The sequence below is a fragment of the Bos taurus genome, chromosome 8 (assembly GCF_002263795.3).
Source record: "Bos taurus isolate L1 Dominette 01449 registration number 42190680 breed Hereford chromosome 8, ARS-UCD2.0, whole genome shotgun sequence".
Classification (NCBI taxonomy): Eukaryota; Metazoa; Chordata; class Mammalia; order Artiodactyla; family Bovidae; genus Bos; species Bos taurus.
In genome coordinates this window covers 84291234-84313288 of record NC_037335.1, presented here as the reverse complement: position 1 = coordinate 84313288, position 22055 = coordinate 84291234, and the positions used below count along the sequence as shown (strand labels likewise).

Genomic DNA, 22055 nt, shown 5'->3' with positions numbered 1-22055 from the left:
TAAACTAGTGTATATAACAACAACAAAGAAAACACTCAGATAAAGAGAACAAACTAGTGGTTAGTAGCCGGGAGAAGGAAATGGGGAGGGGCAGGATAGGGGTAAGGGATCAAGAGATACAAACCACTATGTATAAAATAAAGCTACAATATATTGTAGAGCACAAGGAATATAGTCAATATTGTATAACTGTAAATGGAGTATAATTTTTTAAAATTGTTAATCACTATTTTGTACACCTGAAACATTATAAATCAAATCTACCGCAAGTGAGTGAAGTGAAGTCGCTCAGTCGTGTCCGACTCTTTGCGACCCCGTGGACTGTAGCCCTCCAGGCTCCTCCGTCCATGGGATTCTCCAGGCAAGAATACTGGAGTGGGTTGCCAAAAGTGTAAATTGTCTTCTCATAGGATAGTGATTACAAAGGAGTGCCCAGCAGCACCGGGGCGATGGGTTTACGAGCTTCCTGATAGAATTCTTTGAAAATTTAGCCCCATCTCGTGATATTCCAGCCGAAGTGCATTATCTACTCTAACCCTGGAGGATGCATCGGTGTATACATCTCTGGCTTGCACGCCTCAGAAAGGTCAAGGTCATGAAGACAAAGGAGCAGAGTAAAGACAGCTGACTGCCGTTTGAGTGACCCAGGACCAGGTCCTGGGCTGGAACCGTGCTACAAGCGCAGGGACGCTATGCTGGAGTTAGGCCGCGTCCGTGTCGACGGTCCTGAATTGGATCACTGTAGAGCGAATGCAGATGCCTAATTCTTAGGAAACACGCACGCGGCATTTCGTTTTTAGCTGGATGGAAGGCGCCTCTTCTGCTAGTGGTTTGACCATTTTTCCCACTGGATAAGGCCCGAACCAGCAGGTTACAATCCTCACCGCCACCTGGCCCGCGGTTCCCCCGACTCTCCGGGCGCTCCACCTCTGGTGGTTCATATCGGGGGCCCGCTCCACCCATTCCCCTGAGCAGCGCAGTGCGCACCCTCTCCAGCGACCCACCTAACCACCGACCCCCACCTCCCACGCCCCGGGACTGGCAGCGGAAAACGCTAGTTTCCGGCTCCGCGACGGCGGACGCGCCGGCCAATCACTGGCGGGGGCGGGAGGGCGTGGGGAACTACGGGCCTTGTAGTCAGCGCGGCGACTGGACCACGACCCCCACAATGCTCCGCGCGGCGGCGGCGGAGGCTACGGAATTGGAAGGGGCCGCCCGGAACGGAGCCCTGGCCAATCACAGGCGGGGGAAGACGGGCGCGGGGCAAGACCGGCCTTGTAGTTGCCGCAGGCGGGACTATGGCCCCCACAGTGCCCCGCGCGACCGCGAGCTCACTGCGGCTGCGCGGCGGCGGCGGCGGCGGCGGCGGCGGCGGCGGCGGCTGCGGCCGGGTTGCCGTCGGGCGGGGCGGCGCGGACAGGAGTCTGGTCTGAGCCTCCGACGGAGCGAGTGGTGCGACTCGGGCCGTGGCCACCATGTCCGCGCCGTCCGAGGAAGAAGAGTACGCGCGGCTCGTGATGGAGGCGCAGCCAGAGTGGCTGCGCGCGGAGGTGAAGCGGCTGTCGCACGAGCTGGCCGAGACCACGCGTGAGAAGATCCAGGCGGCCGAGTACGGGCTGGCAGTCCTCGAGGAGAAGCACCAACTCAAACTGCAGTTCGAAGAGCTTGAGGTGGACTACGAGGCCATCCGCGGCGAGATGGAGCAGCTCAAGGAGGTAAGGAACAAGGGTGGCTGGCGCCACGCCCTCCGTGTCCCCCGGCCGTTTCCGACTCCGGACCCGGATCCCTCATCCCTCCGAATTGACCTCCGCGCCGACCCCAGAATCGGCCCTTGACCCGAGCCAAGAAGGCGACCCCCGAGGCAGCCGCCGACCCAGGCCGAACTGACCCCTTAGCCCGAGTTAGGTCGACCACCAGCCGACTGCTGACTCCGCGCCGACCAGACCAGCACTGGAGCACCCGGGGTCAGTGTGGTTGGCCGTCCCGGAGGCGGCCCTGCAGTGGATGACGGGCCTTAGGTGCTGTGGGCGATTTGGGTTCTAGAAGCCCTGGCCTCCGCGTCAAGGGCTGCGGTGGAGCCTGGTGGTTAGCCTTTCTGCTCTTGATGGCAGGTCTCGGGCACGGTGGGGGTGGTGTCCTTTGCGGTGTTTGACTTTTTGAGTAGCGGGGATTTGGACGTGGGATGGATGCAGGTGGCCGGCTGGGAAACACCAGGCGTGTGTATCCATCATTTCTATGTATATCATCTCCTGTCTCTGGGCGCAGCTGCCTTCAGCGGTTTCAGCGTCTTTTGTGAGCGCCGGGACACCAGGAAAGGGTCAAGTTGGGGACTTGCCTTGCATGTGGCGATCACAGCTGGCCGGGGTATCTATCCCACAGGCCTTCCCCATGCTCTGCTCTCTGACCACCCCGCTGGTTACTTCTCTGGGATACAGTGTTCTGTCCACTTCCTGCCCTAGATGCCCATCCAGGCCCTTTCCCAAAGTTGAGGGACACGTCTGTGGATTTTTGTCACAGGTGAAGCCTTATCTCTCCTGTGATATTTTTACTCTGGGATGAACAGGTTGGACCACTGGGCTACCAAGAAATCTTGCAGTGGTAAAACTAGGCAGTCCTTCCCTGAAGTAGTTCTCTTAGAAGATTTTAAACACCAATTCCTATCTCAATCCTTCTTGACTTCCCAGCCTTGTTGTAGGGGTGGGGAGGGAGAAGTTGCTTTCTGGGTGGACACTCAGGTTTGGACCTAGGTCTTGCCCCTTACTGGTGATGGGGCTATGAGCATGCACCTTCTCCCACCACACCATCTCACCTAGAAAGGGTTCATCTGAGATACATTTAAAAAGGCTAGAGAAGGTGTCAGATATTTAGCCTGTCAGTGTCTGAGATAGTTTTCTCCTTCCCTACTTGATTCTTCCCTTGTCCAGGTGGGCTCTTGGCCCTTGGTCTCAGGATCCACCACATTTGCTGCTTCTCCAGCTGCCCACCTCCCAGCAGCCTGCTCCAGGTGGCCTCAGGCAGGTCCCTGGAGTGTTTTGAGCCTCCATGCCTCACTTGGGAGACCAGTCAGGTTCCCTTCTGATAGTAAAGGGAGTTAATGCATGAAGGTACTTAAATCTGTGCTTGGTGGAACAAGTGCCCTGTTAGTGTCTGTAGAAGACAGATAAGGGTGCCCAAGGAGGATAGTTCTGTAGCTCCTTCAACTTGAGGTCTTGTATATGTCAGCAGGTATTGGTACCTCCTCCAAGCCAGCCTTATCTGGCACTAAATCTACTAGAGGGGTGATATGTGATCCCTCTGGCAAAAGCCTTATCTTACTATATGGGGCAGGCAATGATGGAGGGAGGCTTAGGGGCCTTGAGAAAATGAAGTGGGAGCATCTTAGGTTCACCTTCTCTACACTTCAGAGGGGAGCCTGGCCTTCCCCCGCCCCTCCCCTCAGAGTCTATTCAGATGGAAGTCTGAGCAGAAGCTAGAGGAAGGGGCATCAGAGCCTCAGTAGATATTGCCAGAAAGCTCACATCCATTTACGCAAAGTCAGTCAGCCTCTCTAAATCTTTGTATTGTTATACTTCAAAGTATTAACTCTTATTTTAAAAAATAAAGATTTAGGGACTTCCTTGGTGGTACAGTGGCTAAGACTCCTCTCTCTCAATGCAGGGGGCATAGGTTCGATCCCTGATCAGGGAACTAGATCCCAAATGCTGCTTCAGAAAGACCCAGTGCAGCTAAATAAATAAAAATAATTTGAAAAAAAAAAAATTAAGATTTAAGGAGACAGTATCTATTGGATCTTTAAAAAATTTTTTTCTCCTGTAGAGAGATGAGCCATCTTCATTCTTTTTAAAGCTTTATTTCTTTAACTAAAGTGGGTTCGGTCACTAACAAGTCATGCCACAGAGGTACCTGTGTTCCTGTTCAGCGTTTGTAGATAGTATTGTCTTGAGGGAGGAAAGCCGACTGGCCTATCCCAGGTGACTGGGTTTGCGACCAGACCTGAAGAGTGTCCTGTGTAGGGCAGTGGTGCCGGCCCTGCAGCCTTTCTCGCTTGGTAAGTGTGTGTGTGTCTGTGTCCTGCTGACACCATGGTGTTAGGGAGGAGGGGTACTAATGGCCCATTTTGCTAGTGATTGAGCCTGGCCTACTGAGGGCCCCGTCTGTCCCAAGTTCTGCTGTGTCCCTTCCCCACCATGGTGAGGAAGAGAATCGGATAAATTTTGGTCAGCCATGTGGTGTTTCCTGTCCTTAGTGGCCATGGAACGTCTTGCTGTGTGTCCTCAGCTGCGGTTTGAGGAGGGCAGGGGTGCTGGGCTGACGGTTGCTGCCTGCAGGGCTCAGTTAGGCACCGGGAGTGGGTAGCTCTTTGGAATGTGAGGGTTTGGTTTGGAATGTGAGGGCCAGTGGTGGGAGTCCTAGTGCAGTCGCAGCCCCATCCTCATTCAGCTTCCAGAGAGAGCAGGAAGACAAGGTCTGGACGTCCTTGCTGGCTTCTGTGCTACCTCAGGATCTTGGCTGTGCAGTATACTTACATCCCAGGGAACCCAGGGGTGGAATTTGGTGAGCTGCAACCTGTCACAGGCTGGGACTGGTGCCTGGCACACAGTAAGTGCTTACTCAGTAAGCACACACAGTAAGTGTGTGCTGGCTGGTATCTTAAGCTTCTTCCTTCCCTCTACCTCACCCGACCCTGGATACCCTTCCTGCTGTCCCTCTCATTGTCTTATCTCTACTCCTTGCGGGATCTGGAGCAGCCCCACTGCGTCTCCTAGAGGGCAGCCTGAGCCGCTGGCCTGGCTCAGCCTGCACTGCTCCCCTGCTTCCTAATTGCCTTCATGGTCCTCACTATCCCTGCCTCTTCCCAGTCTTGGATCTTGGAAGTCCTGCCTGCCCTTCAAGGCCTGGATGCTTTTCAAAGCCTCCTCTGGACTTGTCTGAGCCCAGCTCCCAGGTGACCCACATGGGTATCCCTCTCATCCTATAGGCTCAGCAGCCGCATGAAGAACTGTGGCAGAGCTGGTGAGAGCAGCTGCTCTGTCCTCTTTGCTTCCTCCTTCCCATCTCTCTTTATCATAATTTTCTCTCTCAGAGGATGGGGAAACCAAGGTAGGGATGGGTGTGAGTGTCTGAGGAAGGTGCAGTAGCTCAGACCAAGTTGGAAGTGGTCCTTGGGCACCAGGTTCCTGTCCAGGTTTGTAGAAGTTCCAGCCATGAGCTGGCTCCAGAGGAGGGTGATGTGAGGGCTGTTGCCCAGGCTTCACCCCTATTGATGAGTGGCTCTAGCCTCCCTGTGCCCCACCAACTCCTGCAGTCCTCATTCTGACTTTTGGGGTCACTACCCTGTTAGGTCTGTTGTACTGCTGTGGAAACCAAGGCACGAAGAAGTTGGCTTTGACTCAAGACTGTGAGCCCAGGCAACCTGTCCCCAAGAGAGTGGACACCTGCGGAGGAGGGAAGGTAATGGGAATCCTCTGTGCAAGGCTCAACCTCCTCAAGTGTTTGTCTTGGGACAGGAAAAGTCCTGATTTGGGCCAGACTCTGTGAGGATCCCACTTATCTGTTACCACCCTTGAACTTGGAGCAGAGAGCCATTGGGGATTGGGAGGCTCTGGGAGTCCTATGGGCCTCTCAGGGCCAGCTGTGTGGTAGTCTGCTGTTAGCCTGAAGAAGCCTGACTTGGGATAGAAGTTAAGTTCCAGGAAGTCCTGGAGGTGCTGAGGTGGCCCTGCTCCCAGGGATCTGATAGTTGGGAGAGGCAGCTTCCAGCATCCAAAGGCAGTGACCACGTGGCCTATTGTGTCCACATTGCTGGGCACTCCCCACTTTCCTGCCTGTAGAGCTTGTATCTGGTGTGGCATCGTGAAGCAATCTTGAGGGCTCTTCTACTTTTGAAAACTCCTGAGACCCCCATGTCACCTGGCAGTCTGTTTTCCTTTAGGCCATGGTGGGTGAGCTGCTGTGTACTTCAGTGTTTTGGGGGCGTGGCTCTGGACAGGTGGGTGGACACACTTAGAAGGAGCTGCTTTTCCATGACTGGTGCAGGAGGGAGGCCAGGCCTGAGAGTGGCTGTGCCTGGGCAGGCGAGGAGGTGCTACCTGTGCTGTCAAGGGCTGTGGTTTCCACATTCTGGCTCCACGGGGCCAACGGGACCCTGCCTGGGCCCTCAGGAGCTATGTGGCCCCAGAGGAATGGCTCTGCCCTCAGGCCAGTGTGCCTGGGGCACTTAGGCAGGTAGTGGCTGAGGCTCCGTGTGTTTGAGCAGCTGCCTCAGAGAGAGCTGTGGCAAGGCAGACACAGACTCTCGCTGGGCCTTCCCGCTCAGGGAGCCCAACCCCTTCCTGTGAAGTGGGAGCTCAGTGTACCCTTGTCAGCCTGGGGCAGCCACTCCTCAGTCAGACCTGCTGCTCCACATGTGTGCACTGGATAAAGGGCCGGTACACACATTGAAGGTAAAGAAAGATTTGGTTTCTTAGTGAAGTGAAGTGGCTAGTGGGCAGAGGCTAGATGAGACCCTCCTGGGCCTCAGGCCCCATATTGTCTACTGTTTGGAGTGTGGCCCCTTGAGCTATTCTCCAGAGCCAGGAGTGCCCAGTGTGACCTTCTAGCTGCTGTCCTGGGCATCAAACCACCCAGGGAGGTGGGCTGACAGATGGGGCTGTAGGAGCAGGGTGGGTGTCAGGGACATGTGGCTGAACGGACAGTCCAGTGTCAGGTAGTCGATGGCATTAAGGAGGAGAAGACTGCTTTCTTCTCTAGAGATTCAGTTCAGTTCAGTTCAGTCGCTCAGTCATGTCCAACTCTTTGCGACCCCTTGAGTCACAGCACGCCAGGCCTCCCTGTCCATCACCAACTCCCGGAGTTCACTCAAAAAGTTATTCATTTACTTTTGCTGTTGTCCAGTCCCTCAGTTGTGACTGACTCTTTGTAACACCTTGGACTGTAGCATGCCAGGCTTCCCTGTTCTTTGCTGTCTCCTGGAGTTTGCTCAAACTCATGTCTATTAAGTTGGTGATGCCATCCAACCATCTCATCCTTGGTTTCCCCCTTCTCCTCCTGCCTTCAATTTTTCCCAGCATCAAGGTCTTTTCCAATGAGTTGGCTCTACCCATTAGGTGGCCAAAATACAGGAGCTTCAACTTCAGCATTCCCCCTTCCAATGAATATTCAGGGTTGATTTCCTTTAAGATTGACTGGTTTGATCTCCTTGTTGTCCATGGGACTCTCAAGAGTCTTCTCCAGCACCATAATTTGAAAGCATCAGTTCTTCAGTGCTCAGCCATCTTTATGGTCCAACTCTCACATCCGTACATGACTACTGGAAAAACCATAGCTTTGACTAGATGGACCTTTGTTGGCAAAGTGATGTCTCTGCTTTTTAATATGCTGTCTAGGTTTGGCATAGTTTTTCTTCTAAGGAGCAAGGGTCTTCTAATTTCATGGCTGCAGTCACTGTCTGCAGTGATTTTTGGAGCCCAAGAAAATAAAGTCTGTCACTGTTTCCATTGTTTCCCCATCTATTTGCCATGAAGTGATGGGACTAGATGCCATGGTCTTAGTTTTTTGAATGTTGAGTTTTAAGCCAGCTTTTTCACTTGAAAGCATCAGTTTCACATGATACATCCTCTTTCACTTTCATCAAGATCAAAAAGTGGAAATGAGCATGTCTCTGTAGAAAGTACGGAATGTGTATGGAGGACTACTGCGTATTTCTGCTTGCCAGCTTTTTCTTCCTTTATGTGTGTGTGAGATGCATATGGTATTCTAAAAACCAGAAAGTGCTTTGAGCATCTATAACAGTTGTTTTTAAGGAGAGACGGGGTTTGGGGTTACTCTCTGAGTTGCAGTAAAGTAGGTTTCATTCAACTGGATGAAGATAATGAAGATTTCCATGGGTTTGGAAGCTGCTGTGCACGTCCAGTCTACTGTGTCATGTGCAATAATGGTTGTGGTTTGAGTTTTATGGGTTTGCTTTTTGAAAGCAGTTCCCCTCCTAAAGGGTTTCCATCTTGAGGGGATGTTCTATGCACAACCAGAGCAGAGACATTGGCCTGCGTGTTTTCCTACCCACTTTGGTGCCTCCAGCTTTGGCAGCCTGCATTTTGTGTCTCACTTCTTCCGTAAGTACATTGATGTGTTGTGCTGAGAAGATAACTTTAAAAAAAAATAAAACATAGTCACAGATTAATTTTTACACCTCATAGGATTAACAGTGATTCCTTAATGTTGTCTTTTATCTGGTCAGCGTTTGGATTTCCCTGTTCAGTTCATAGTTGCTTTACAGACTTGTTGCATTGCATTATAAAATCCCTGTACTTTACCTATTCAACACTGCTCCACCCCCCAAAAAGAACCCATGGCAACCATTGATCCTTTACTTTTTCTGTAGTTTTTTTCCCTTTTCTAGAATGTCATATAATTGAAATCATACAGTATGTAACCTTTTCACATTGGCTTCTTTCACTTAGCGACATGCGTTTAAGATTGATCCATGTGTTTTCATGGCCTGATAGCTCTTTTTATTTAAAAAAATCACAGAATTGTTTAGATGTACCATAGTTTGTTTATCCATTCAAACTGGGCATCTTGGTTACTTCCAGTTGGGGGTGTTTCCTGTGACAAAGCTGTTATAAAGCATCCATGTGCACGTTTTGTGTGGACATAAATTATCAACTCTTTTAGGTAAACACCAAAGAGTATGCAACTTTTTGGATCATAGGCTAAGAGTACGTTTAATTTTGTAAGAAATCACCTTGCAAGTGCTGCACGAGTCTGTATTCCCGCCAGCAGTGAATGAGAGCTCCTGCTCCGTCTCCGTACCTGCATTCGGCGTTGCCAGTGTTTTGGCTTTTATCCACTAGACTAGGTGTGTGGGGGCATCTCATAGTTCTCATCTGCATTTCTCTGCTGACATATGATGTGGAACGTGTTTTCATGTGTTTGCTTGCTGTTTGTATATCTTCTTTGTTGAGTTGTCTGTTCCGATCTTTTGGTCATTTTAAAATGGAAATATTTGTTTTCTTATTATAGATTTTAAGAATTCTTTATTTTGGATACAAGTCCTACTTTTCAAATTTGTAACCTAGTGATTTGGCTTTTCATTCCCTTAACAGTGTCTTTCACAGAGCAGTTTTTAATTTTAGTGCCATTTTGCTTTCATATTAAGATTGTCATCACCAAGCCTAAGGTCACGTAGATCTTTTCCTATGTTTCTGTCTAGAGGTTGATAAATTTTGCCTTTTATATTTAGATCTTAGATCTCTGGTTCATTTCAGGTTGGTTTTTGTGAGAAGTATATAGTCTGTGTCCAGGATTCTTTTTGTTTTTGCACATGGATGTACAAGCTCCAACACCATTTGTTGATGAGACTGTACTTTCTTTATGAAGTTGCTTTTGCTCCTTTGTCAAAGATCAGCCTATTACGTGTGTGGGTCTACTCCTGGAAGTTCTGTTCTGTTCTGTTGATCTGTGCAATTATCCTTTTTCCAGTACTCTACTCTCTTGATTGTATGCTGCTGATTTTATTAGGTTTGTGTCCTTTTCATGTGTTAGTGGCGAATCTTCCCCTTAAGGCCTGTGTTTTTTGTTGTGTGACTCATCACAACTGAATGGTGTCTGCTGGCTTGGGTCTTCAGCCCTGCGTTGACAGGGTTGGTCCTGGTCATAATCAATCGATAGTCTTTTTTTTTTTTTTTTTTAATCTTGAGGAAAAGTAATAGAGTGCAAACTGTTAAAAACAAAAATCACTAGTACAGTTGGTTAGATTTTTGATAGAAGATGAGAAGTGAGACTTCTTTGTGTCTTTTTAAGATGGTCCATGGGAACTTCTGTTTGAGCAGCTCAGTTAGGGTTGTCTTTACCCCTGAGAATCCACCTGGAGAGTTGCTTAACCTGCTAGCCTTATGCGTTTGACTCAGGAGTTAGGGGAGAGGTGTGGACTCAGCCACTGCTCAGACCTGGGATTGAGTCCCACTTGGGCATTTAATAGCTGCTTGCCCCACAGGCAGAAGCTGGCTGCCAGGTTCCTCCAAAAGTGTAACAGACATGTTCCTTTCTGGGCTTCAGATGCCTTCTCTTTTATCTCAGGTCACCTGTGTAAGCCCCTTTCCAGCCTGCCAGGCCTCTAGCTCTGGCCCTTCCTGTGGTGCTAGGGCCAAACTCCACCCTCAAGATGCCAGCCTTTCCCCATGCCTGCTCCCCCTCTTCACCATCTTTAGGACAGGTTTTCGGGACCCATGATAGATTTACGGTTGGTGTGGGTGGTGCTCCACACGCCAGGCTGCCAAATCTACATCTCCCGCAGACTCTCACTGCCAAGCACACCTCTTTTCCCTCCTGTGCTCTCAGCATCAGTCTCAACTCCACTGTGGGATGCCCCTTTGTGCCCGTGTTGGTTGAAGTCTGGATCACATCTGTTTTCAGGACCGACAGAAGGCTGTGAGGCTTTGGAGAAGGGAGCGTGCCTGGGCCAAAGGCACCAGGCAGAGGGTCAGGGCTTGACATGGCACTTTCTTTGGTTGCGGTTTGCACAGTGGCTGCTGCAACCTGAAACAGTGTTGGTGCTGTTGTGATTGGGCTGAGAAATGGCCCCAGGTAATCTGCTGGATGGTGTCCGGATGAGTCACTTGTGTTAGGCAGTGGGCTTTCGTGCCTGAACTATGATGAAGTGAACTGTGTGTGCATGTATGTGCATGTGTTCACGTGTGTGTGTGTGTGTGTGACAGCACAGGAAGGATCTCTGCAGCCTCACTCTTTGGGTGACCTTGATATGTGGAGGGTGGAGGGGCAAGACTTGGGGAAAAGACACCCGGCTTCAGTATAGGGTCTCAGCTGCCCACTCTGAACCTCAGGTTCTCACCTCCTTTCATGAGCAGTCAGCATCCTCGGTTCCTCAGGCTGTGCCAGTCCTTAGTGGCATTGGCCCTCAGAGTATCCGAGGTTTACCCTGCAAGGGTGATTGTGATGGAATGCTGGACATGGGGGACACTTGGCCAAGACCTTTCGTCTTACCTTGCTGCAGCGACTAACAGGCCCGTCTACTTCCAGGGCAGATGTGAACATCGAATCATCGTTACAGCCATGCCCACGGTTCCATAGGCTCCACTCTCGTCCCCAGAGCTGCAGACCTCTGGGTTCTTGGCAGGAACACGACTTGAGTTACAGGGTCTCTGGCTACTTGCTGACTATGAGCCTTGTTGGATGTCCCTTCCTAAATGGCGCTAATAACATGAAGATGTGTTGAGATTAGAGATGAGGTAAGAAACCCCAGTTAACTCTTCTGGTGTTTCCAGCCCAGTATAGTCCTGGCTGTGCTGCCTGCTGAGTGTCTTCTGAGGCTTGGGACAGATGGCAGCTGGACAGCTCCCCCCAACTTCAGGCCATTCAATAGAGGTTTGTATCTGGCAGCCAGCTGCCGTGGAAGACAAGAGCTTGTCCCAGGACCCAGGATTGGCAGATGAACCAGGGTCTATAGGGATTGCCACCAGCTACAGGGCTCAGCTGGCCAGAAGCCTGTCTGCTGACATTGGGGCAATTAGGGTGTAATCTTCTCTAAATGACACCCAATTCTGGCTAAATCCCTCCTGCCCAGGAGTGGATTCTCAGTTTTCTAAAAGCAGCTTAGTGTTTGGACACTGCCCAGGGCAGCTGGGGTTTGTGGTTGGTGATGGGATGGATGTGGGCCGGTGGGACGGACGTGGGGAGTGGGGGTGTTCCCTATGTGGGCACCAATCCTTGAGTCCAGTTCTTCTGATCCCTACAGCCAGTGTGCAGATGCTCTGTTGAGAAACTGAGACCGGAAGTCACACAGTGGGAAGGGCAGGCCAGTGGAGAACAGCTGTCATACGTGTGCCCCTCCTAGACCTTTGGAGGGGATCTAGGACAAGGGTGGGCCTTGGCATGCTGGTCTGCTGGATGCTAATTGTCTGCCGGACAGGGTGTATACAGGTGTGCTGGCAGCATCTGTTCCGCTGCAGTTCTCAGGTGGGCCCCATCTCCAGGAGGCCCCGCCTCTCCTGCAGGGGGATTTGTGCAGCCTTCCCAGGAGCCTCCCTGCCTTCCTGCCCGATGAGGCTGTTGGGCCAGTTTGGAACCCAGCTCCACCCTCACGCCACCCCTTCTCCAGCATATCTTGCCTTTTCCAGGACACCCCAGATCTGGGAACTACTTTGCTGCAAAGAAGTAAAGTCGTTTTTGGAGTGAGAAGCCCTATGGTGCCACTCGGGGGAATCATCTGACTTAGCATAACCATGGTTTGCTCACCTGTGAGATGGGAGTGTTAAGTTTATACTTTGCATGGCTTTGTGAAGATCACATGAGATTCACACCCATCTCTGTCTCTTTTGGGTGGTAGCCAGGCCTTCCCAGGCTGCCTCCCAAAATGCTTAGGGGCCTGGGGCCATGCCTGCCACCACCTGTCTGTTCAGGAAACCTGTGAGCCAGGTAAGTGGGAGTGGGTCTGGGATAGGTCCTTCTTGGAGTGGAAGGTAAGAGCAGATAGGAAAAGCTGGCTGAGGAGGTGAGCTGAGGTCTCTCGGAGTGCACATGGGGTCCTTTTGTGCAGCTTTGCAGATCTGTGAAGGCCTGTTTAGGGAATGGGTCTGTTTCTGGTTTCTCAGCTGACTTGGTTCCAGTGGAGGCTCATGTGGAGCTGGTGTGGTGTATTGAATTTCCTGCATGCCAGGGTCACCTGGGAATGTTCAGAAATTCCAAAGCATTGGCCACACCCTGAAGGATCAAAACAGCTTCAGGGTAGGACATGGCATCAGAAGTTTTCATACTTCTGGAAGGATCCCAGTGGGAAGATGAATTTAAGAAACCCATCGTGTCACTGCAGCTTATGTTAGGGATCTGAACTTTCCCTGGTCACATGGGTGGACTATCATTCTGTACTTTTGTGGTTATAGAATTTAATTGCATCTCTCTACCTTGGTACACAGTCAGGGCCCAGGAATGCCCTTGGCTGTGTTCATGTGCTGGCGGGAAAGCCTGCCTCTTTGCTTCCCATGGCCAGGTGGTGGGCCACCAGCTGCCCTGGGCTGGTCCTGGACAGTATGCATAAGCCACAGGCAGACCCAGGGAGAGGGGTGAGCCTCAGAGCGATTCCTGCTGCCAAGTCACTGGGGATGTATATCCTGCTAGCTGGGGAGGGGAGATGGAGAGATGCCTGCAAGGCCTGTTTGCCAGCTCCCGCAGCACCAAGCCTCACCCAGCACCCCTACTACCTGTCCATTCACTGGACCTGCTGTCCCTGTCCACCCGTTGCTGATGTGGGCTTGTCACCCCTCTGCAGTGCCCCCACATCCTCCCTGTTCTCCAGTCAGTCCACATATATTTACTGAGCACCAGTCATTTGCCAGGCTTGGGCTTGCCCACTGACTCTAGGCCTGTACCCCACTGAGGAGGCAGAGACTCAGTTGCCAGGCATGGGGTGCCCTGTGTGCACCACTGCTTGCATTGCCACTTGCCACACCCATTTTCCCTGTGTGAGAAGCCACCTCACCCCCACCACCCTGGCCTGCACTAATGTATCCAGGGGGTTTGAACCCTGCCTTCCCCCAGCCCAGCTCTCTGCATCTGTGAACTGAAATGATAGAGCACCAGCCCTAGGGTGGCTTTCTGTAGGGAAAGTGGCAAGTCCAAGGGTAGCCCCAGCACTTTTATTTTCCTGCCTGTTCCCTACTATCCCCAGGACTGATTGCCCTGAGTTCATGCCCTGCCTCAATCCAGGCTCCCTTGACCGCTGGTGACACCCCAATCTGAAATATGGCTTGATGAGGACCGAGCAGAGATGTCACAGGCTCCGTCCAGCCTTCCAGAGGGTTCTGTCCTTGTGTGGGAGCTTGGCCATGTGTCCCCTCCACCGCTGGTTTCTTTTCCTGGAAGTTGCTCCTCCTGGCCAGTTAGGTCTTACCCACCTGTTGGAATTTGGCTGATTCACCGTGAGGTGATGCTGAGCTTCTTTTCTAGTGGCAGAAGGTATTGTTCAGGTCCACCTCTGACAGATGCTTCTGGAGCAACAAATTTGGCTGCTGTCCAGATGATTCTATCTACAATTAGTTCTCATTTTAAAATTGAGGCATAATTTACTTATTACAAGACACAGTTGTTTGCACTCCTGTGGCTGCCTTGCCTGAGGGTCATCCTCACATACCTTCCAGCTCACGTCATCCAGTACAGCCCTGCTGGCCTGCTGCTGCAGGTTCTGTTTTAGACTTACATGTTGATGGGCTACACCCAGGTGGCCTTTTTGTCTGGCTCCTGTGAGCCAGAGGAGGCATTGGAGCTGTGAGTGTTGGTGCTTGCTTTTCTCTCTGAGCAGTAGTGCCTGAGTCACCAGCACCTCCCCTTGGAGGATGCCAGAGTCACCTGTTCCAGGCTCTGTGTGGACCTGCATTCTCAGGTTCCTCAGTGATACCCATGAACAGAACTCATCTCCCTTTGTCCGGGACAGATACGCACAGATAGCCACCCTGGTCCTCTGGCTAAAAGGCCAGCTCCTCTGCAACCTCTGCCCCTTCTGCACTTCACCCTAATGCTTGAGGGTGGCCGGGCTCTGCCAGGAGGGAGATAATCTCCGTAAGTCATGTGAAGTAGGAGCAGGAACCAGCATAACCAGTCTCAGCCAGATCTGGGAATTAATAAGCACTGCCCCAGTAAGCTAAAACATTTCAGATTCTAGGCCTGAGACCACAGGAATGACTGACTGGCAGGCAGGTGGGTCTGCACCTGGGAAGGGACAGTTCTGGTTCCTGGTGTGATTCTTAGGTGTGGGCAACGGAACAACAGAGTTGTGGGTCCCATGCTGGTTCTGCCTTCCAACCTGTTACACTGCTTTCCTGCCTTCTGTGGCAGTTTCACCTGGGAAGTCATGTGGAGTTGCTTTTTCCCAGAGTTCAGTTTCTCACCTGGGAAGGAAGGTCCCTCCTGTGAGAGAAGCGAATGGGCTCTTGTTGGTGCAGACTGTGAAGTGCACAGGCCTCACGTTATTGTTAACCCTCCTGGGCCTCTCCCCAACTGTTTTGTCTCTTCCCTGGGCCCCCATCAAAGCTGGAAAGCAGGGCCCGAGAAAATGGGCTTTGGAGCCACTCTGTTTCTGAGTGCTCTGTGAGCCTCAGCATCTTTCTCCAGGACCTCTGTCCTGGATGTATCCTCATTGATTGCCATCTCTAGCCCTTTTTATGCCCCTCTCTCCTTACCCCATCCCTGGTCCAATCTGCACTTGGTAGCTGTTGTAACTTGTTTTTCTCCAGTTACCAACAAGGCTGTGTGCCTGTATGGGGTGAAAGGAAGCATATGGCCCACAGTGAGCCTGCAGTCCATTTTTTTGGTTCCATTTTCTGGCTGGACCTTACATTCTGATATCAGGTTTTTGCTGAAGTGCAGTTGTGGAAAGTTGCTCTCTCATTGTGTGTCTGATAACTTCTGTTTCATTCGGAAAGAGTAATTGATCTCCCTGGGTTATATTCAGATCTGGGGTACATTTGGTTTGGGTATTGTATGGGGCTTCCCAGGTGGCACAGTTGATAAGGAATCTGCCTGCCAATGCAGGTACCGTGGGTCCAGTCCCTGGGTCAGGAAGATCCCTTGGAGGAGGAAATGGAAACCCACTTCAATATTCTTGCCTGGAACATCCATGGCAGAGGAGCCTGGCAAGCTACAGTCCAGGGTCACAAAGAGTCAGACACACTGAGCAACTGAGCACCAGTTGTTAATCTTATAACTGTAATCAGGTGCAGTAAAACACAGACTTTTAAGTGCATGTACACACCATCCCTGGGCACATTTGCACCCTGCTTCTGGTAATTTCTCATCACCAAGAGTGGTGGTAGCTTAAGGTACTGAGCATCTCACCTCTAGCATTGTACATTTAGATAACATTTCAGATACTGCTTCATTTTCAATGGTTTGATTCTGTTGGGTTGGCCAAAAGATGCATTTGGGTTTTTCCATAAAGTGTTAAGGAACTGACCTTTTGGCCAACCCAGTAAATTCCGTTTATCACAGTTTTGATAATGGTCATACAGTACTATTTTAAAATTAAAATTAGTTTTATTAAAGTATAGAAACTACACGATCATCTTTATACAGCTCAATGTCCCCATGCAGCTCCATAGATGGAGCAAGGAGCATGTTGTCAGCATCCCAGGGACTGTTCTCTGATACTTGTCCAGAGGTAATTGTTCAGACTTTGCCCCATGAATTGATCATGCCTGTTTTCAACTTAGCATAGGCAGTCCCACAGACTTTGGGTTTTGTGTGTTCACTCTGAATTTTGTGTCTAGAGACACGGATTTGTGGATTGATAGCACTCATTGCTGATAGGGTTGCATGTGGACACACCATGCTTGCTTCCCCAGGTTTGGGCAGTTGGATTCTGAGCCTCCGCACATGCATGTAGGTAGACCCAGGGTGGGCACTGGTGTCCATGTTAAATTCCAGCCTTTCTGGTCCGTGTCCTAGTTGCCAGCCTGGTGCTGGCTTTCATTTCCCAGTGGACCTCTCCTGTGTTGACCCTCTTTTTGCAAGGAGCCTATTCAGGATCTTTACCAGTTTTTCTGTGGGGTGTCTGCTTCTTTCCTCCTTATGTGTCAGAGTTCGTGATGTGGTTTGGTTGTGGATCCTCCTGCCCTTCAGCAGTAGGTCCACCGCTGGTGTAATAGAAGAGCTGGCGTGAGAGGGTGGGGATGGCCCAGAGTTACAGCTGTGCCTCTACCAGGATAGATGAGGCCTTGACATGGCTTTGGCCTCTTGGACTCAGTTTCTTCCTTCATCAACTGGGAACCAGAATTCTCCTGAGAACTTTGAGCTAGGCAGTAAGTGAAATAATCGATTTAAGGAGAATTTTAAGAGTGGTAGCTATTGTTGCTAATACTAAATTATTTTAAATAGTAGGATACCTTATACCTACTATGATGGCTAAAATCGAAAGACCAGCAATAACAAGTATTGACAAGGATGTGGAGAAATCAAAACCCACACTTGAATGGAAAATGATATGCTGCTTTGGCAAATCATTTGGCAGTTTCTTGGTGTCAAACATAAAGTTATCATATACATACCACTGGTTCACTCCTACATACATACCCAGGGAATTGAAAATATGTGTCCACACAACTTGTACATACATGTTCATAGTAGTAGTATTCATGACAACCCAAAAGGGGGAACAACCCAAATGTCCATCAGCTGATGAATGCATAAACACATGTGGTCCATGCATACAATGGGATAGTATTTGGGAATAAAAAGAAGTGAAGTGCTGGTACACGCTATAACATGGATGAACCTTGGAAGCATTATGATCAGTGAGAGAAGCAAGTCACAGAAAATAAAATTGTATGGTTCCCTTTATATGAAATATCCTGAATAGACAAAGCCACAGAGATAGAAAGTACACTATTTAGGGTCTGGAGAAAGGGAGCTGGGGAATGAATACTAATGGGGAATGAAAGTGTGGGTTATGAAAGTGTGAAATTAGATGATGATAATGGTTGCTCAATCTTGTGACTCTATTGAAAACTACTGAATGGAATTGTACGTAAAATAGGCAAATGTTATGGCATGTAAATTATATCTTAAGGTTTTTTCAGTGGAAGCAAAGGGAAGAATCTCTTTGCTTGCTAAATCATCTGGATAAACTACACTATGCTCTCACGTAATCCCAGAGGATTTGGGGCAGTTTCCTTCAGCCTGATAGCTGTGCAGTCCCTAACATGTGAGCTACAAGTGACAGCTCAGGCACCTTACCCTCCTACTTGGGTTCAGCCCTTTTCAGTAGCTTATTTATCATTGTCTTTGAATAAATCTTGGGTTTCTGGTTAAATTAGTATTCAAGGTTAACGTCTTTAAGTGGTTGCAGTATCGCTCTGTTTTGTGTTTTTTGGCTACAAGCCATGTTAGGATCTTAGCTCCCTGACCAAGGATCAAACCTGCATCTCCTGCATTGAAAGGCTATGTCCTGACCACTGGACCGCCAGGTAAGTCCCCTGGATAAAATCATCAGTTCAGTTCAGTCCAGTCGCTCAGTCATATCTGACTCTTTGCGACCCCATGAATCGCAGCACGCCAGGCCTCCCTGTCCATCACCAACTCCCGGAGTTCACTCAGACTCAGTCCATCGAATCAGTGATGCCATCCAGCCATCTCATCCTCTGTCGTCCCCTTCTCCTCCTGCCCCCAGTCCCTCCCAGCATCAGAGTCTTTTCCAATGAGTCAGCTCTTTGCATGAGGTGGCCAAAGTACTGGAGTTTCAGCTTTAGCATCATTCCTTCCAAAGAAATCCCAGGGCTGATCTCCTTCAGAATGGACTAGTTGGATCTCCTTGCAGTCCAAGGGACTCTCAAGAGTCTTCTCCAACAGCACAGTTCAAAAGCATCAATTCTTCGGCGCTCAGCCTTCTTCACAGTCCAACTCTCACATCCATACATGACCACAGGAAAAACCATAGCCTTGACTAGACGGACCATAAAATCATCACCTACAGACAATATGGATATGTCAAGTTAAGGCAAGATAACCTTAACTTCTTACCACACTTCAGAGACTGGAAGAAAGAGAAGAAAGGATTAATTCCATATTGTCTGTAGGTGATAATTTTATACAGACAACATGGAATTAATCCTTTCTTCTCTTTCTTCCAGTCTCTGAAGTGTGGTAAGAAGTTAAGGTTATCTTGCCTTGTCCTTTTAAGTAGAGCGACTCCAGTGCTTGTCCATTTTTTAATAATGCATTCTGTTCTTTGTTAAGTTGGCTCTCATTTTAAATCTGTTTAGGTAGATTTACTGTAGCTGTAGGTGCTCTTTCTATGAAATTAAGAAAGAAAGTTACACAACCATTTTTCTAAGATTCATGTTGAGGAACAGGTTGAAAGCATCTTAGTGCAAATGACATTCTTGCATCCTTTCTTAACATTAGTTTGCAGCAGAAATGTTGATAGTTCACTTTCTGACATACTGTATTGTTTACTTACTATGCAGGTAGATGCCAAATCAATATTTTTAAGTTGTTTAAGTTAATGCCTTTGGTTTTGTGTTCCTGGGGCAAGTGAGTGCTTCTCCAGGTGAACTCTTGACTTTTGTGTGCTGAGATCTCACCCAGGTTTCTGCATGCATAGTCAGCCCAGGTGACCTGGGACACTCCCCCACCCCCGGCTCTTGAAGGAAGAATTTGTGAGTTACAAGGTGTCTGTTGAGCCACCCTTCCCTCCCCACATCCTGTCTTTTGCTGTGAGTGGACAGAGAAGTTCTGATTTCCAGCCTGATTTCCAGCCCTGCCACAGTGCAAAGTCCTGGCGGGTGGGGCAGCCGGTGGGGGCGGGGGAAGTTGTGGTGATGGTGGTGATGGTAAGGGACTGGCTTGCAGCTCCTTGGTTTAGGGGCTTGTGCTTTTGCATATGTATATAATCATCATCAGATTGAGAAAATAAACTAACTTAGTGGCTTTTTTTCTTTTGTTTGGGGTTTTTGTTATGTCACTTCCTCTTTGTGAGACTTTTGCCTCATCTCTTTGTTCAGTTGCTATTTTTATCATTAGTATGTATTTATAGTATAATCCCTCCCCCAACACAGTAATGCTTTGGCGGTGATCCCCAAGTTCTGATATGAAATGTTTTTACTTTTTGTTTACTTGGTTTTCTGTTGTTTTGTATACCCTCTCTGATACAGACAGTATTTAAGAGATCATATTCCATGTGTTTGGGTGCATACTGATATATATTTTTTTCTTAATACATGTATTTTATTGAAGTGTAGTTGACTTACAGTGTTTCAGATGCACTGCAAGGTGATTCAGTTATACATATATGTTATTTTGAAATTATTTTCCATTATAGATTATTAAAAGATATTGACTATTAGTTCCATGCGCTATACAGTAAACCTTTGTTGCTTGTTGGCATACCTATTTTTTTTAAATTAGGAATCTAGCATTCTATTCATACTAAGACAAGTAGAATCAAAATGTCATATGTTTTTTAGTTGGGCAAAAATTCATAAGTTTTCCAAAATACATATACATATTACTTATATATATGGATGCAAGAGTTTTTCTACTACATATGATAAAAGCTTGAGATAAAGCATTAAAAAAAAAGAAGAGATGGAGAAATTGGAAAACATAAGCTAAATGAAATAAGAGCACTGACTATGAAATAGAAAAAGTGAGAAACTAGATAAAAGTAAAAGAACCTCATATAGTCGAGTTGTTTTTAAACATGGCTGCTCATTAGAAACGTATCTGGAGCTCTGGAAGAAAAAAAGCAATATGTGGGCATTTGTGTTTTTCAAAAATTTTCAAGATAATTCTGATATGCATCTGGATTTTAAAAAGTGATTACAGGTTTTTCTGTTAAGTCCTAGTTTTGGTAATATAGAGTTGTTTTTTTTCTGTTGACCAGTCATGATTCAATGGTGTTAAGTAATAGTTACATAATCACAGTAGTAAAAGGTGTTTATCAGTTTTCACAATCAATCGCCAGACAAAAAATAAAAGATAATTACAATTGCAAGCCATAATGGGAGCATGATTAACAATATGACATAATTAAATACAGTTTGGCGGGGTCAAGCAGAGTGATGTGGTAACTGGAGCACATGCATTTTTCATCTGTTTTCATCTGCCCAGCCAGTCTGTGTTTTTTGGTTGGTGCTGTAAAATCTTTATCTCATGATAATATCATAGAGCTTGTTCAGTTCAGTTCAGTCGCTCAGTTGTGTCCAACTCTTTGCGACCCCATGAACCGCAGCATGCCAGGCCTCCCTGTCCATCACCAACTCCCGGAGTTTACCCAAACTCACGTCCATCGAGTCGGTGATGCCATCCAGCCATCTCATCCTCTGTCGTCCCCTTCTCCTCCTGCCCTCAATTCCTCCCAGCATCAGAGTCTTTTCCAATGAGTCAGCTCTTTGCATCAGGTGGCCAAAGTATTGGACTTGTTATCTGTATACAATTCACAGACTTGAGTCCCATTTTGAGGTTGATGAGTGAGGCTGATGTGGTTTCTTGGGGCTGACAGCCTCACAGAGGGAGCTAGCCATAGGGTAATGCCTACATGTGGCCCCGTCTCGCAGGTCTTCCCATCATGTCTTCTTTCCAGTCCTCAGAGTTGCCAGACGCCCTTTTAACTCAAGCAAGGGCTTAAGCCCCGTGCTTTGTATGTACTAGTTTTGGGGTAGAGAGGAAGCCATCAGCAGTCAATATCTGTTGAATATTGTCTGCGACAGCCTGCATTGAACTTGAGTTACTGGTTCCTCTTCCCTACCTAGCTCCCTGAATTAAGGTTTGGGAGAGAGGCCAGTTCCCAAGGCTGCTCTTCCCTTCCTCAGATCAGCAGACAATTAAAGCTTTCAACTGATTAGTAAGTGCTCTGTGGCTGAGGTGTGGCTGAGCCTGGGCTGACAGGTTCAGCAGGCCCAAGTGTGCCAGCAGATGGTGACCATGTGGAATGATGACTGGAGGGACTCCTCCTTCCCTGAGCACCAGCTGCTGGTGGCCCAGCTCTGCCCCAGGCTGGCACTCTGCCCCTTGGGGTACTCAGCACATACTGGCTCTGAGGAGCTGCTTCCCAGGGTGAGGTTCTGGTAGGGACACCACTTTGAACCAGAAAAGAAGTGAGGGATGTTTTAGGGGCCCCTGATTCTGGTTGGGGATAGAGAGGATGTAGTGCTGACAATCACTGGATACAGTAACCAAGACCATTGGTGAGCTGAGGGTAGGAGGTGATTCTGTCCATTCATGTGGTTCCTAAGGATGTCAGGGTTTGTAGTCCTAGCTGGGACAGAATTGGGTCCTGAGGGCCTGACAGTGTGGGCTCTCTTGGTACCAGCGGCACCCTCCCGAGGCCAGACACTCAGGAAGCATGCTCTTGAAAGGTCCTTGTGAAGCTACTGGTGGCACAGGAAGACATTGTGGGGTAGGCACATAATGATGGTCCCCAGTCCCTGATCCCAGGAAAAGGATTAGGCAGCAAGCCCAGCAGAGGGGCCAGGATGGGCAGCTGATAGGAGTTGGGAATTTCCGGGATGCCCCCACCCTGTTGCAGGCTGCTAGCCCTTCAGGAAGCTATG

The 22055-nt window shown here is 49.0% G+C and overlaps 1 protein-coding gene across 2 annotated transcripts in view; it reads left to right on the top strand.

Annotated features, from left to right (window-relative positions):
* Positions 1–1383: 1383 nt before the first annotated feature.
* BICD2 (BICD cargo adaptor 2) overlaps positions 1384–22055 on the top strand; it is a 55881-nt gene continuing 35209 nt past the window's right edge. The window contains exon 1 of one of the 2 annotated variants that reach the window (XM_005210419.5): positions 1384–1715. In XM_005210419.5, the coding sequence (XP_005210476.1) occupies positions 1476–1715 (240 nt within the window). In that variant the 5' untranslated portion in view covers positions 1384–1475. The remainder of the gene's footprint in view (positions 1716–22055) is intronic. The other variant, NM_001206475.1, reaches the window with a different exon arrangement.